Source organism: Lissotriton vulgaris, chromosome 1_1 (assembly GCF_964263255.1).
Source record: "Lissotriton vulgaris chromosome 1_1, aLisVul1.2, whole genome shotgun sequence".
In the NCBI taxonomy this organism is placed as follows: Eukaryota; Metazoa; Chordata; class Amphibia; order Caudata; family Salamandridae; genus Lissotriton; species Lissotriton vulgaris.
Genome location: NC_141685.1, coordinates 895,658,003 through 895,674,421, shown reverse-complemented (window position 1 = coordinate 895,674,421; position 16,419 = coordinate 895,658,003). Strand labels below are relative to the sequence as shown.

Below are 16,419 nucleotides of genomic sequence, written 5' to 3'. Positions count from 1 at the left end.
AGATAGGAAAATACACAATGGTGGACCTCCAGACAGGAGTAGAGCAGGGAGTCCACTTTCAGAAAGACACAAAAACAGAAGTTTGGGTTAGTGGTGCTCTGGGCTATAGTGCTTGGAGGGGAAGGGGTTGGCTCTCAGTAAGGGTCCAGGGCATTTTTTTTTGGATGGGCAGCAGGATGCCTGTTTCAGTCGTGCACACACTTCATGTTATGAGGACTGGGGTGAAGAAGTAGATGAAGAGGTGATGTAAATTCATTATTTTGGAGTGGATAGCGTAATATGCCATGAAAAAACATGCACTTTGAGATCGTAGTAGCGGAGAAATGAGTTGCTGCTTGATTGACAGAGCTATTGATTTGTGCAGGTAGTTAAAGGTAGCATACGTTTTTAGGGTTCATGACTTGATTTTCATCATCAGTCTTTGACCCAGCCCAAGCGAGAAGAGCCAGAAAAGATGAAAGAAGGAACAAAAGGCAGCGACAAATGGAGGAAGCCTAGATGAAAAACAAACGGCAAGAGTGAGTTAAAGGGACTGGAACTGTAGGATGGTGGAAGAAAGAGGAATGAGGTGGAATCAAGGCTAGGTAGATTTGATATTTGGTGCAGTCACAACATTCAGCTGCACCTGCAGTGGGTTCCTAAAAAAAGAGGTTGGACCCATCCATTACTGTTTTTTTTACCACATTAAGTGCAGTGTTCACTGATATTATTATGTGGCTTCTGAACTGGCTTTCCCCATTTCTGTTTGATGAGGACTGCATACATTGAAAGAAGAGTTTGTAAAAATGTAAAGATTAATCCAACTTAACAGCCATGTGTTTAGGTTTCAGACATGACCGGCACCGCAGACTTTGTTTCAGCCATGTGTCTGTGTACATAGGCATGGAAATGTACACGAGTTAATATCATATACAATTTTATGTAGGTTAAAAAATGTACATCTGCAAGATGACTAGCAGTGGGCGGAGCTGTATGTGGACATTCACGCCCACACTGCTACATTTTCTCCTTTGTTTCCTGCAGAGCCGGGCGGCCCCTCGTTCACCATCGGCAAAGCCATCTGGTTGCTGTGGGGTCTGGTCTTCAACAACTCTGTGCCTGTGCAGAATCCAAAGGGCACCACCAGCAAGATCATGGTGTCGGTCTGGGCCTTCTTCGCTGTCATCTTCCTGGCCAGCTACACTGCCAACCTGGCAGCCTTCATGATCCAAGAGGAGTATGTGGACCAGGTGTCGGGCCTGAGCGACAAGAAGGTACAGTGTAATGACCAGCAGTGCTGACCCGGTGTAGCTCAGAACAGCAGGAGTTCCTCCTAGGACCACTTAATGCTCATTAGTGGCCCCACATCAAAAATGAGCACAGTAACTACATGTGACACTATTACTCAGACAGTAACTCATGGGGCATGTTTTCTTGGTAAAATAAATTACTGACAGAATAACTATCTGGAGGTGAATTACTGTTGGCAAGGGCATGGCTTCAGGCACAATTTCTGCTAGGTCCCTAAAGACTACTTCAGCCTCTCTGTAAATAATGTTAGAAAAACTTGGGACCAAACCAGAATCCACAATAACTTCTCATTATGCCCTGTCTCACTTGCTACATCTAACACTACTTTCTGGCCAGTCGTTGCCTCTTCCCCTATCCAAAGAACATATCATAGTTACCTAAAATGTGAACTCCCGAGAGCCACTTAAAGTGCATTAGTCAGACCAGTTTTCCATCCTTTTCTCTTTTATTTTGCTTAGACTTTGTCTCTTGTTCTCAATCACACTCTTCCTGTCAATGTTCACAGGCTCGTGTTGCATAAATGTGATTCTTCTACACAACATATTACTGCATTTGACATTTATTTCTATCAATGGTTTAATACCTTCTCCTTTTTGCCCAACCATCTTACTATATCTATTTTTAACCGTCTCTCTTGTTACAGCACATAAATCTAACTCTTGTATTCAAGTAGGTGCCTACACTCAATGTTCATCTTCTCTCTCGGCATAGATTCGACCCCTGTGCCCAACAGTAATACTATACCCAATGTTAATCAACTATCCTGTTTCATAGTTGTCCCCAACGGTACTAGTCTATCAAATGTTTCTAGTCTTTGTTGCATAGAGTCTGCACCTGGGCACATCCTTTCATCCTTATTACTTCAGTGTTAATTGTCTCTCGATGCATTGATTCTACTCTTGGGCCCATCCTTCCATCCTTATTACTCAAGTGTTAATTGTCTCTCGATGCATTGATTCTACTCTTGGGCCCATCCTTCCATCCTTATTACTCCAGTGTTAATCGTCTCTCGATGCATAGATTGTACTCTTGAGCCCATGCTTCCATCCTTATTAATCCAGTGTTAATCGTCTCTTGATGCATAGATTCTACTATTGAGCCCTGCCTTCCATCCTTATTACTCCAGTGTTAATTATCTCTTGATGCATAGATTCTACCCTTGAGCCCATCCTTCCATCCTTATTAGTCCAGTGTTAATTTTCTCTCCTGATGCATAGATTCTACCCTTGGGCCCTGCCTTCCATCCTTATTACTCCAATGTTAATTGTCTCTCGATGCATAGATTCTACTTTTGGGCCCATCCTTCCATCCTTATTACTCCAGTGTTAATTGTCTCTCGATGCATAGATTCTACTCTTGGGCCCATCCTTCCATCCTTATTACTCCAGTATTAATTATCTCTTGATGCCTAGATTCTACCCTTGGGCCCTGCCTTCCATCCTTATTACTCCAGTGTTAATTATCTCTTGATGCATAGATTCTACCCTTGGGCCCTGCCTTCCATCCTTATTACTCCAGTGTTAATTATCTCTCGATGCATAGATTCTACCCTTGAGCCCATCCTTCCATCCTTATTACTCCAGTGTTAATTTTCTCTCCTGATGCATAGATTCTACCCTTGGGCCCTGCCTTCCATCCTTATTACTCCAGTGTTAATTATCTCTCGATGCATAGATTCTACCCTTGAGCCCATCCTTCCATCCTTATTACTCCAGTGTTAATTTTCTCTCCTGATGCATAGATTCTACCCTTGGGCCCTGCCTTCCATTCTTATTACTCCAATGTTAATTGTCTCTCGATGCATAGATTCTACTCTTGGGCCCATCCTTCCATCCTTATTACTCCCGTGTTAATTATCTCTTGATGCATAGATTCTACCCTTGGGCCCTGCCTTCCATCCTTATTACTCCAGTATTAATTATCTCTCGATGCATAGATTCTACCCATGAGCCCATCCTTCCATCCTTATTACTCCAGTGTTAATTTTCTCTCCTGATGCATAGATTCTACCCTTGGGCCCTGCCTTCCATCCTTATTACTCCAGTGTTAATTGTCTCTCGATGCATAGATTCTACTCTTGGGCCCATCCTTCCATCCTTATTACTCCCGTGTTAATTATCTCTTGATGCATAGATTCTACCCTTGGGCCCTGCCTTCCATCCTTATTACTCCAGTATTAATTATCTCTCGATGCATAGATTCTACCCTTGACCCATCCTTCCATCCTTATTACTCCAGTATTAATTATCTCTTGATGCATAGATTCTAATCTTGGGCCCATCATTCCATCCTTATTACTCCAGTATTAATTATCTCTTGATGCACAGATTCTACCCCTTTATCCGACCATACTAGTCTATCCAGAGTTAACTTTCCTTTTGCATAGATCATGTTCTCTTCCCAAACCGTACTACTGTATCCGGTGTTAACTTTCTCATGTTGACGACATTTGATTCTCGGTTTCCAACATATGACTCTATTTTATGTTCATTTCTTTTGTTGCAACGACTGTATTCTTGTATCCAACGACAGTACTACATCCATTATTCACCTTCTCTCCAGTTGCATTCAGTTGACACGTTTATGCAACGTTTTACTGTATTCACAAATAATCTTCTATAATTGCAAGGAAATTGGCTCCATTGTTGTGTGGTTTTTACTCTTGTACTCAATGTAACATTCTATCCAATGTTGAGTGTCTACTCCTTTCATTTTATATAATATTATTCTATTGAATTGATATTCTCCCGGTTCTTGCATTTGTTCAGAATCCACTGCCATAGTTGCCAACATTTGAAAACAAATAAATCCCAGAACACTTTGCAGCACAGGGCTGCTACAGATAGAAAGTCCTTGTTTGCGTACCTGTGTGTAATATAGAGGAACAGTTTCTGCAACAATATTACCTGGGACTGTCTCCAATTTGCTGGGACTGTCATTGCAAAAACAGGAAAATTGGCAGCAATGCACTGTACTTATTTCTTACTGGCTAAACCACTGCTTAATTTGAGCCCGTGGTTTCTGGTGCTCAGCACCAGCACTTAATTGTCACCACTGGCGCTTGTGACAGTCTGCCACAAGGATGCACTCTCTGGCTAATTGAGAGGTGACCACAACAACAGTCAATTATTAATTCAATATATATGAAAAATTACTATTATCTGCTGCCCAAGCCATTCTAATAGCTTTGGGGGCCATAAACAGTCCAAATTGTCACACTTGTAGGAGTGTGATGGTTAGTAGTTGGGTTGTTACTATCATTGGGAGCGCTGGCAGGGGAACTGTATGTTGCACGCTGCAGTCGTCTCCTGACGAGAGCCTTGGCAGTTATTGTTTTACAAATTAAAAATCACTGATGGCTGCCCAGACATAAAGTACCCATGTAAAAAGGGGAACTTGAAGAGGTGTCTAAAGCCAAAGTACAAAAGCAGAACCTTGGGTCCCCCTCTCTCCTCACTCCCTAGACAGCTCAATACACACCTCGGTGTGTTGCATTCATGCTGAACTGTAAGGAAGTACTGAACTTTTGTGGTAGTCCGATTACCTCCGCTGGTGATATCCTATCTCCAACCACCGGTGGGTAACTGCGCCCTTTCCTATATCTCTCTTCATACTGTCCTATTGGAATCATACATTTATTGCTCCCTTCCCCCATGTAGTTGTTTTTGTTCCAGAGATTATCCCAGTTCTTAATTTGTAATAAAATATGTGCCCGGGCCCTTGCCAGTAGGCCACTGCAGCTTTAACCACCCATTGCCTTGTCAGCGCTGGCAGAAACAATACCTATGCAACTACCAACCATAACGCTCCTATAAGTGTGATTATTCAGACTATTCCGGGCCCAAGTCTTTTTGAATAGCTTGGGTGACGGGAATTAGTCATTTTAAATATATATTGAATTAGGAAACAGCTGTTGTTCTGCTCATCTCTAAATTACACACACACAGCGCCACCATGTGGCAGATTGTTATAGTGTTGGTGTTCAAATTTAAGTGTGTGTCAAGAACCGGAAACCACTAGCTCAAATTAAGCACTGGATTACCATCGTATTAGAGAAGCACACAGGAGCAGCGTGACCATTCATATGATGGTGTTAGGTTGCTACTTTTTTTGCAACTGAAAAATGTTGTGGGATGGCCAATATTGGCTTGACTCACACGTGGGGAAAGAAACCTTTGAGGATAGACATTGCAGCTTTCCTAAGTTTACATTAGACTGCATGTCTGATCTTCTAAGCAATGTTTGCATAAACCAAAGTAAACGAAATATCTTTCTCTGGTGGCTGCTGTAAGGGAGCAAACAGTCTTTTGAGCAGCAGCCATTTTGATGTGGGGCGGATTGGTAGAAGAATTTGAGGTAACTCAGCAGACATTTTTACCCTGGTACAATGACCTCAGAATTGCTTTTCCCACAAGAAAGAATGCAGCCCTTGAACTCGGGCACATCACAGCAAATCGGCCAGTCAGTCAATCCTAATTACCGCAGACGGATCCACCATTATAATCTTATTATTATGGCATTCCATCTGACATCCTCTTGTTTAAAAAAAAATTAAGATTCAATTACCATTGCCGTCTGTCATAGCTGAGCGCATGAAATATGGCACTGCATGTCTGCAGCCAGCTCCCACAATCGTTTTCCAGCCCGCTCTGCCAGCATGTGCTCTTGGTGCCTTTTAGGGACTAGGGGTTCACAATCACGTTTCCTCTCAATGGCAGGCCAAACCTCATGAATATTTAATTATGCCATTTCCCTATTTTGTCTAAGTTACATTTCCACACGTTATGAAGCAGACACATATTTGATTGGTAGCGCGCGGCACTGGTGGAGAGTGCTTGGCGAAATGCAGGGTTTATTTGCACTGAGGTCCTTGTAAGACACATGTTGGTGTTGCATGTGAGATCAGAGTGTTTTTCTTTTTGTGTCTTGGATTGGAGTTCTTACTAATGCAGTGGATGGAAGAAGATCAAAGAACATTGTTTAAATCAAGCTTTGGCAAAGCCATTGGATCTGTCTGCCATGCATTATATTATAAAGGCTAACTTTTACAAAAACAAGGCTGCTGCAGTGAACAAACAAAACAAACATCGATTGCTTTCTGTATATAATCCATCTATGGGATAACAAATTTATTGTGTGATGATTTAGTGTACTGGTGAGATGTAAGCTAGTTCTCCATGCATTGCAATGGAACTCCCCATCGTAGGCAGAAAGATACACCAAACAGCCAATAGCATGAAGGGAGTTATTCCCGTGGGGCACAGCCAAAGGCCACTTTATTTACATGTAAAAGAACTGCTAACAATTGGTCGTGCAGACAGATGCGCTCTCAAGCCAAATCTAAAATTATATCATTTCAATATCATTTATGAATGATTAACACGTAAAAATTATTAAAATACAAAAGATCATGAGACATAGGTCTATTAACCCCTTCCGTGCTCCTGTCGCGAGCACTACCTGGCTGGTGCTGCGAAAACCCAATGGCCGACGCGGCCCCGCCCACTCCTTAGAACGCCCGCACTGCGCCGAAATAATGCAGTAAACGGGTTAGCATGGTTCCGGCTGGGAAATACATACATCAGATACTTTACCAGGACTGTAAACATCTCTTCCTGAGAGGCGTATACATAAAACCCAAAGTAGTCCACAAAGCCATGCTCAAAAGGAAACTGAGTGAACAGGGTACGTAAACATAAATTCACAGCAGGGCTTTAAGTGGGCCTGCCTGTGCTCAGCACTGCCAGTTCTAAAAAGCAGGTGCTGAGATGGGTCGCTATCGGGCTCTCCATTTTTGCCCTCACTCTCAGGGTGAAAAAAAAAGTGAACTCTGCAGTAGTGCCACCCTTCGCTGCCTTTGATGTAACAACTGAGTCTCGTTATAGTTCTTTCAGTCTCATCATTTCAGAACGGAGGTATTTTTAATATTATATGCACCAAAGCCAAAGTTGTTGCTTATTTATCTTATGCAACTAACCACTGACAAAGCCAACAGTCCTGGCTTGTTTTAGGTGTAATGTTACTTGTTGTATTATATATGTGGTTGCAATGACAGATGCAGCAAAATACTAGTAAGCAGCACGCTATGCTATGCACAGACTTGTAGCTAACATGTTTTAAGCCACACCCTTAATTACATCGACCACGCCCCTTTGAGAGACCTCAGCCCCCAGTTTTTCAATCCAACTTAAATCCCTGCTTCACAGCATGTATTGCATATATCCGTTGGTTCGTAGAAAGCTCTTAAAGCTTGAGGTAACTGGGGGGGGGGGGCGGGGGGGGGGGGGTGCACAAAAGCAAGAGGGGTTAGTTATTAGTTTGCAGGGTCCAGAGATACACAGCAGGCTGATTTCCAGAATTACTTTGCTTTTTTGGTTTTTCTGGTGCGATCCTATGATAATGTCTGGTTTTATATATAGCATCTGCCATGAGGTTTTCTTCTGGGCAAACCTCGCTACACATATATATGTGACATATAGGTCTACAGTTATGGAATGGATTTGAAATGTATATTTATATGTCTGTTTATAGAATCTGTGTAATGTGACATGGCATAATCCTTTACGCAGGGTATTGTCACTGAAACCCAATAAAGTTTGATTTTTGTTTTAAAAAGCTTGAGGTAACTGAGATAGAAGAGAAATTTTAAGTACAATTCTCCATCTGCGGTGTGAATTTGAATTGAAAAATGCAGTATCCTTTAAGTTTTTTAAATCTCAGATAATCTTCATCTGCAGAAGTTAATCTCCGAACTGTGGGATTCATTGATCCGAGAGTTCTCAAGAAGTGTCTGTATTTTACAGTTCCATTGTGATTCAAGTGATAAAAAATACAACATTCAATCTTTATTAATGGCTGTAAATATGTGCTATGCAAGAGCACAGCTTGAGTAAGAGTCTGAGGTACACGTGTCAGGTTTTGTAACATAACTAATGCAATTTAATATATTAAAAAATTGTAAAATGTAAATCGTATGTTTTACAGGCCTAATGCAAACAGGGGACTTGAGTACTGAGAATAATGCACTGTTTCAGAGTTAAGGCTATACCGTGATGACCCCGCCTTTTAACGGGTTGTGATACTGTGATCATGGTTTTAACATCCACTGTAGAAGATTATGAGGGCCTCAGTTTTCAAAGAGAAATCACTTCACATGTTTCAAACATTTTATGTAGGTACCAATAATTCTACTAATATTTCAGAAGAAGAGGAAACATAAATCTGGTAATTTTACAATAATCCCATAATCAACAGAGGTTAAGATGTGAAACGTGTCTATTCTCTATGCGAGATAAGATGTTCTTCCTCAGAGATTGCTAAATTGTCCATTGCCCTGACTCTGTGTTCTTACAGTAACTCCAACGTTTTAGGTGACTCTTTCCATTTTTCCCAAGTTATTCTTTTCCAATACTCGATTGTCAACTTATGCTTTGATCGTTCTCCCTAAAGTGCAGATTTTCTTCAAATAGGATTCCAAGGCGGTTTGCCATATGCTATTTTCAGCATAATTATTGTAACACAAAAAGATGATGGATGGAATGCTGAACATTGTCAAAGATTCACCCCCAGTCACACACCTGTTGTTTTTTTTAATCCATCGTTTTTTAGCTCACCATGCCACCCCAGTTTGGACACAGCCATATGCAAATCAGTCTTGACCCTGCTACCCATGGGAACAGCCCAGTCTGAACTGCTGGGCCAGGTCCTCCCTGGACCAGAAAATAAGTATCCTGGGACCGGTCTCGGGGTTCAATAGCAGCAGCTGTTTAGTATTGAAATCAGACCATACAAATGGCCTCCAAAGAAATAATACTCCAGAAATCAGTAGGTAACTTTTGAGAACACATCTCATAATCAAAAAATGTATACATTTTTTGTAAAGGGAAGTCTTGCTGGTGCATCCAGGGACCTGTTTGTAAAATAAATCTTGACACCTAAAAGGAAACTGTTACATCTCTAGAGAAACCCAACAACAGACTGGGACATCATTCCAGGAACCTGACAAAAGACTTTTATTTCGCACCAGGAACTGACATCAGGCTGTGACATCACACCAGGAACCTGACATCAGGCTGTGACATCACACCAGGAACTTGACATCAGGCTGTGACATTTCACCAGGAACCTGACATTTGGCTGTGACATCACTCCAGGAACCTGACATCAGGCTGTGACACCACGCCAAAGATTGGGTTTCAAATGGCAACATTGCCCGAAAATCGGATATTAGATAAACGCATCACTACAGGGAACTTACATTCAGAGAGTAATATCACTCCAGGAAGCTGATATCACATATTACATCACTCAAGGAAACTGAGACCGCACTGCAACATCACTTAACCACATAACAACTGTGACATCACCCGAAACCTTATTATCATTACCCCAGAAGACAGTTTCCAGCACAAAGATTGATGAAGGTATATCCTGGCTATGAACTGTATGTCTTCCTCCAGTTAATTCAATATTGTGTGGAACAGTCATGGCCAGCGTAAGTCGAAGCGGGCCAAATCCATGTCAGATTTTCAAGAAGCAAAACTCCAAATATGAGAGTCACCCACTCCATGCCAAAGGAGACGGGACGTCTAACACCAATCAACACACAAACTCCATTTCAGCTTAATATTAGACTACGAAATGTAATGTACCAAATACATTTTGAAACAAAACGTATTCATCGAAGTTCTCCCCTTTATTTAACCAAGGAGTGTATTACAAATAAAGGAACATGTATAACTTTTACTCGACAAAATATCGTTTTTATTCTCAATATATTATTTACAGACATTAAAGCACATATGATCATTCCATAATAAATACATTCTTAATATTCAATAATCTTGGAAGTATAAACATCCAAATCAGTGCAACTTCTTTTTAACATAAGACATATTCTACCATCTTGTTGATTTTATAATTACACAACTTGAAAATCATTTCTCAACAAAAATATTGTACAATTTAAAAACAGTAAAGGATTGTAACTAGTGCCTGCAATTTATAATAAATTGTATCATTTGTCTAGTAACGGTTGTACATGTTTATTTGTAATACGGGGGTATTTGATGAAATAAGTATGATTTAAAGACTTTGTTTGTATTCAACATTATGTGATTTTATATTAAGCTGAAGTTGAGTTTGTTGACAGAGTTTGAGGATAACCACAGATTCTGCATGTCCATTATTTTCATTTAGCTTTATTGTATATACATTTATCCCATCTGTTCGTCCTGATAACCTACCAGAGATCCAGTCCTCCATGAGATGCACAAATCACGAAGGTGTTTGTCGGTGTACAACAGGAGATGCATGCGAACTAGGTCAGAAGTTCCGGCATTTGTTCAGCTGGGAAAAGGGCATCTTAATTACCAGGGCCATCTGTCCCCACTGCATGGCATCTCTAATCTTCCGAGGTGTTAAAATAGCAGTAATGTTTGGGTTCTGGTCAAATTGTCTCATTAATGCCATTCGTCTCCCATGGTCAAAGGCGCTAGAGTGGACTTCAGTTTCCATCCATATCATTATGTGTCTTAACTATACTGTTGATGTTCACTGATTAGATGTGCGTTTCTGGGAGGTAGAAAGCTGACCTGCACATACACATTCTAACTTTGGTGCCTTTCTCCACCTCTCCTAGTTCCAAAGACCGAATGACTTCTCGCCGGCCTTCCGGTTTGGGACTGTTCCAAATGGGAGTACAGAGCGAAACATTAGGAACAACTACCCAGAGATGCATGGCTACATGGTGAAGTTTAACCAGAAGGGGGTGCAGGATGCCCTCCACTCTCTAAAAAATGGGTAAGTCTTTGTTCAATTTCTTACTTTTTTTGGGGGGGTGGGGAGTTTTATACAGGGCAAACTCGACCCAAAGGCATCAGAGCATTACATGAGCACCAGTTGTGTTACAGGCGGACACATTAATTTTGTTAGGCACAGGGAGATTAAGTGATTTGCCCAGAATCACAGGATGTTGAGTGTCCCTGCCGAGACTAGAACCTGGTTCCCCAGCTTCGAGGTCAACTGCTCTAGCTGTTAGGCCACATGCAGTCCCCTACTTGCCATTTTCTTGCTTGATGTATGTTTTTGGCTTGTGCCAGCGGTCACAGGAGACAGACTGGCCCACTGGGAGAGCGACTTTGTTAATAAAATTCCAGTCTTTCCAGAATGCTGCAAAGAATTATACCAGAACCAGTCCATATAAGGCTGCTCTAGGAGAATCGCAGTGGCACCAATAGTGCCCAGTTAACAGGATTGATACAGACATCTGAGGCGCTTCGACCATTCTCAAGCTTCATGTGCAAAATAGTGGGCTTGTCTCATTGTAAATCGAGAAACACAGTCTTTAATTGCACTTTGATTCTGTGGTGAAAACGCCCACCTATGGACAGGTCAAGTGTGCCAATGATGAACAAATGTTCATAATGCACACAACACTACAAGTATCAGTAGCAGCTGCTGCAGGGCAGACGTGGTAGGGCGGGAGGAGTGAAGAGGAGGGGGTTAAAAAAATTAAGAAATAAAATAGAAGGAAATAAAATAAATGTACCTGCCGGCTGTCGCTTCTCCTCCGTCCTTTTTTTCTTTTGTCAACGCAGGAAGCAAGAGCATGAAGCACCAAGGCTTCCAAACTCCCCTAGCCAATCACGACTCTGCTGATAGTAGCGTTGTGATTGGTCTGAGCACCGTTGTTCGGCGCTCAGACGGGGACTGGGAGCCTGGCCATGTTTTCCACCCAGGCTGTGCAACACAGTCCATTATTGATTGGCCGAGCCATGACGGCTGGCCAGACCGTCATGCGCACTCAGAGAGTTCCCACCACTCCTCCACCTGCTCTGAGGCCAGCCCAGCCCCGCCCGCCCGCCCCTACAGAGGAGTACTGAAAAATAAAATGACAATAAGATGCCGTTATCATTTTATTTTTCTTGTGAGGCAACGCTCCTCCGCCTCAACGGAGGAGCCGCCCCTGACTAGGATGTTTATTTTTCAGCTTTATTGTGTACAAAAATGTTGAAATTGTTTAGTTGAAGTCAGTCTTCATGCTTCTTTCAGACCGAAAACATACAGATAAAACATGGTGAAAATCTTTGAGAGGCGTCTTTTTTTAACTGATAAAGTGACTTAATAATAATGGGCTCTTTAACTTATGATATTGTTCTGAAATTTTGCTTGGTGCAGTTCAGGGAAAAGCAGGAATATTGTTCCTCAGTGTAATTTTGCATTGTCAACCAACTGTAGCCTCTCTGTATAAGGTGCCATTTGTGCTATGTATTCTTCATATCCAGCGACCTATAATCACTCGCCAAGGAGACTTTTTTTTCTATAAAAAGCTTTTTCTGCAATCTCTAATAGCTTTGCAAGGAGCCCTTTCCTATTAAAGTGCATCCTCACAGCCTGTTTTACCTCTCTGTGTGAAGATCCTTTTCCTTGTGTACAATGTGCAGACTACAGTCTGTAACCCATACTCTGGAAGGTGCATATCTCTCAGGCAGTCGTATCTCTGTAAATAAAAAGCTATTTTACTCCCTCGATGCGTATAGCGCAGTCTGTGACTGATCGTACGAAGCTTTTTATCTGTCTGGAAAGTACGAGGTGTGCAATCGTTCTGTCCTCTGTGTAAAGAACATTTTCCTTCTCTAACTTGCATTTCTCAGTCTCCAACTTCTCCATAAATTGCATATTGCAGAATCTGTAACTTCTGTGTAAAGAGCCATTTCTTGTCTGTAAGGTGCACACCCCACCTGCAGCGGCTTCTCCGAAATGGCATGGGAGCGGTGCCCCTCTGGCTCAGAGCCAGCAGCTGAAAAATAAAACAATATTTTACTATCAATTAATTTTGTGTGCTGCTGAACGAGCCAGCGTGTGTAAGAGGAGCGGGTCGGGCCATGAAAGGCAGCAGGAATGGAGTACTATAGGCACTTCCAAGTGCGCTTTTCTGTTTGGCAAGCCGTCTCAGGCCTGCCAAACAGACATGCACATTTAGGTTTCTCCACCCAGCTGTATTCTACAGCCAGGTGGAGAAATGGCACAAACTCCCTGTGCCTGACAGGAGCGTCAAACCAGCCCACTCAGGCCAATCCCGGCGCTGCTCTCATAGTATGCGAGCCGCGTCTGGATTGGATGGGGAGTCTGTCCCAGGGACTGCTGGGAGAAGCAGGAGAATGGCGGAGCACCTAAACACGAGGCAATCACAGTATCAGGTAAGTATTTTTTTATTCTGTTTTTTAATTCAACCCTTTCTTCTCCATCCCCACCACCGCCACCGCTGCTGCTGCCCTGCAGGCCCAGCATTCCATATTGGTAGCAGCAGCAACTGCATCCCACTTTCTGTTATCTCCCTCTGGATGGTGCCCTTTCCTGTGTGTGAGGTTCATGAAACGCAGCCTCTACCAGCTCTATGTAAAGAGCCCTCCCCGGTTTGTAAGGTGCTTATCACACGGTCTGTATCCACTCTGTAAAGCGCGGATCCCATTTCTGTCTTTGCAGTGCACATCCCACAGTCTGTAGCCTCTCAGTGTAAGAATCCGTAGCTACACAAGCCCACATTTTAAAACGAGGAAGGAAGTTTTGTTAAACTGGGGAACAGCCCTTTTTTTTCATTGACATACGTTGAAGTAAAAGACATTTTGTACGAGAGATGGCTAAAATAAAGCCTTTTTTTCCTTACAAATCGGGAGTCTCCAGTATTTATCGGCTCTGTTGGCATGACTGCCTTAACCTTCGTGTGAGGTCTTTCAGGTCTGAAAGGTTCCATGTCGTGCATGCAGTATCCGCTCTGTATGGACCCCTTTCCTTTGTGCCCGGTGCACATGCAGGACTCTGTAACCGCCCCATGAGTCCTGTCCGTTTTTTTTAATTTTTGTTTGTAAGGCCCATACCGTGCAAATTGCAGTCTGCGCCAGCCCCGTAAAGAGCCGTTCACATCCGGCATCATGGCACCCCTCTCAGTGTAAATAATGTCTCCTCTCGATGAAGCTGTTCGCTGCAGAGTCATGCATCACCCCAGGGCTCTTTAAATATGTCTGCCCGTGAATATAAACAGCGCGCAGGCCCGGGCGATCCATCATCTTCGGCGACAAGGTGAACATTCCGCACAGGCGCCCTCAGGAGCCACGCCACGCGATTACTATGGAGGCGACGACGCCCTTGATGTACGAGCTTCGTCATGGCTGCTTCCGTCGGGCCTGGTCCCACGGGCCTTCCGGTAATCGGTTTCGGGCCTCAACCGAAGCAGAGCAAGTTGGGGGGCATGTTCCCCAAGATGCACGACCCAAAACTAAATCGATGCTTGTTGGGCCGCGCACGTTCCGCGTTATTCCTCCATAGTCGCTCCCCCGGGCTCTATGGCTGATGATTCCGAATGCAAATAGAAGTCATACGTCACCTCCCCAAGTTTCATATCTTCGCCTTTTCCTTTTTATTTACGTCCATGAGCGTGATTTACTTACTGCATGCATTTCAGTATTTCTTGTCAGGCACACTTTACGGTTTCAAATTAATTACCCCCTCCTGTCTCCTCTGCGTCCCTGTCCTTAATTGTGAGGCGACTCTGCCTCACAATGAAGGCCTCACAATTAAGGACCGAGACGAAGGGGACTGCGAATTTGGATAATATAAAGATTGCAAAATAAAGGAAAAAAAAACTGGAAAAAAGAAAGCCCATTAAAAATAACGACGTCAAAAATAAAGATTAGGAAACATAAAGTATACATTTAAAAAAAAACCAATGCAAAAATAATCACTGCGAAAATATAACTTGTAAAAGGAAAGACCGTAAGAAAAGTTCTGCATGTATAGATTTCTGTGAGTTATAAATTTCTAAGAGTAGTCTAACTCTATACTTCGCATGTTTGTGACTTCAAAGGGTTGGTAGTGTGGGATTAAGTGCAAATCATAATTCCAGTAGATTTATAGCTCTGTACGTTATTTTTTTAGTCTTTTCCTAATTTTGATTTTGGTAGTGTACATTTTCGCATGTTTCCGTTGGCGCCACTCAATGGCAGCTTTTTATTTGGAAGATCCAGCTAGGGTCACAGAGTGCACAGAAGTCACTATTGATTGTTGTGTTGGTTGCTTGTGAAAACGTGCTCTACCGGATAGAATGTATGTGGGTGCATTGGAGGTATTGGGGGGTGAGTCAACGCAGGCTCGAGCCTGGCTCGGACTAAGGGTGTATCTCTGGCTCGTCCTTGGCTCGTCTCTATGGTCCAACTGAAGGACAAGCCACAAGCCAGCCAGATCTCGTGCTCTGGCCTTTGAAGGCTCAGCTCTGACCCACTTCTTCACATAAAGCTGTTGGTATGTTCACCTTGGCCAGAGCGAAGGGACCCTGAGGGCAGAGACTGCAGACGAAAGACAGATCCAGAGTTGACAGAGAGCAGAAGCGGAACCAGTGTCAGGTGGTTTGTCTCATCTAGACCTATGCACTAAATCAGGCTGAGTGAAGCTGCCTAGAAGAGAACTCAAGGGCTCCAGTCAGGCACAATTGCTCCTTCTTGCCTCAGGTAAGGGCAAACATCCTCCTTGAAGATAATGGACAGGCACAGTCAAATAAATAAAGCACCTAGAGGCTGCAAAAAGTATCACAATTTTCCACAGAACTAAATTTTATAGCAAATCAAGAATTTAACCATGCTGGAATATGGAAAGTGAAAATTAACTTGATTAGGGTCCATAGAACGTTTGCCACCCTGTAGCTACTATTCCCCATGGCTCTGATGCACCTCTGGAGTCTTTTCTATGAATACAAGAATGGGGGTCCGCTGCACTCACTTGTTCAAGGAAGGTTAGCAAAAAGAATAAGATCAAACGTGATCAGGGTAAGGGTGCTGGAGAGGTTCACCTCCCGTCCAAGAGGTGCTGGACTTAGAAACACGAAAAACCTTACAGGCGTAAGGTGTGGCTCTTAAGCACGCCAAAGTTCAACTTAACAAAGGTATCAGCAAATCTTTACTCCATGTACTGATGAGAGTTTATGTTATCATTCATTTATTCTGAATTTTCATTTATCCAAACAGAAGAAGTAAACAATTCCAATGTAATTCTTGGTGCACTAATGTGCCGTGAAATCATAGCATATCAATTGAAGACATCTTCCTTCAATACAGTGCATATTGACACGATGCATTT

At 42.7% G+C, this 16,419-nt stretch overlaps 1 protein-coding gene across 1 annotated transcript in view; it reads left to right on the top strand.

The window, feature by feature from the left end:
- GRIN2B (glutamate ionotropic receptor NMDA type subunit 2B) overlaps positions 1–16,419 on the top strand; it is a 516,540-nt gene that overhangs the window by 484,295 nt on the left and 15,826 nt on the right. The window contains exons 10-11 of the mRNA XM_086958937.1: positions 1,024–1,253; positions 10,931–11,091. Coding sequence (XP_086815063.1) covers positions 1,024–1,253; positions 10,931–11,091 — 391 coding nt within the window. The remainder of the gene's footprint in view (positions 1–1,023; positions 1,254–10,930; positions 11,092–16,419) is intronic.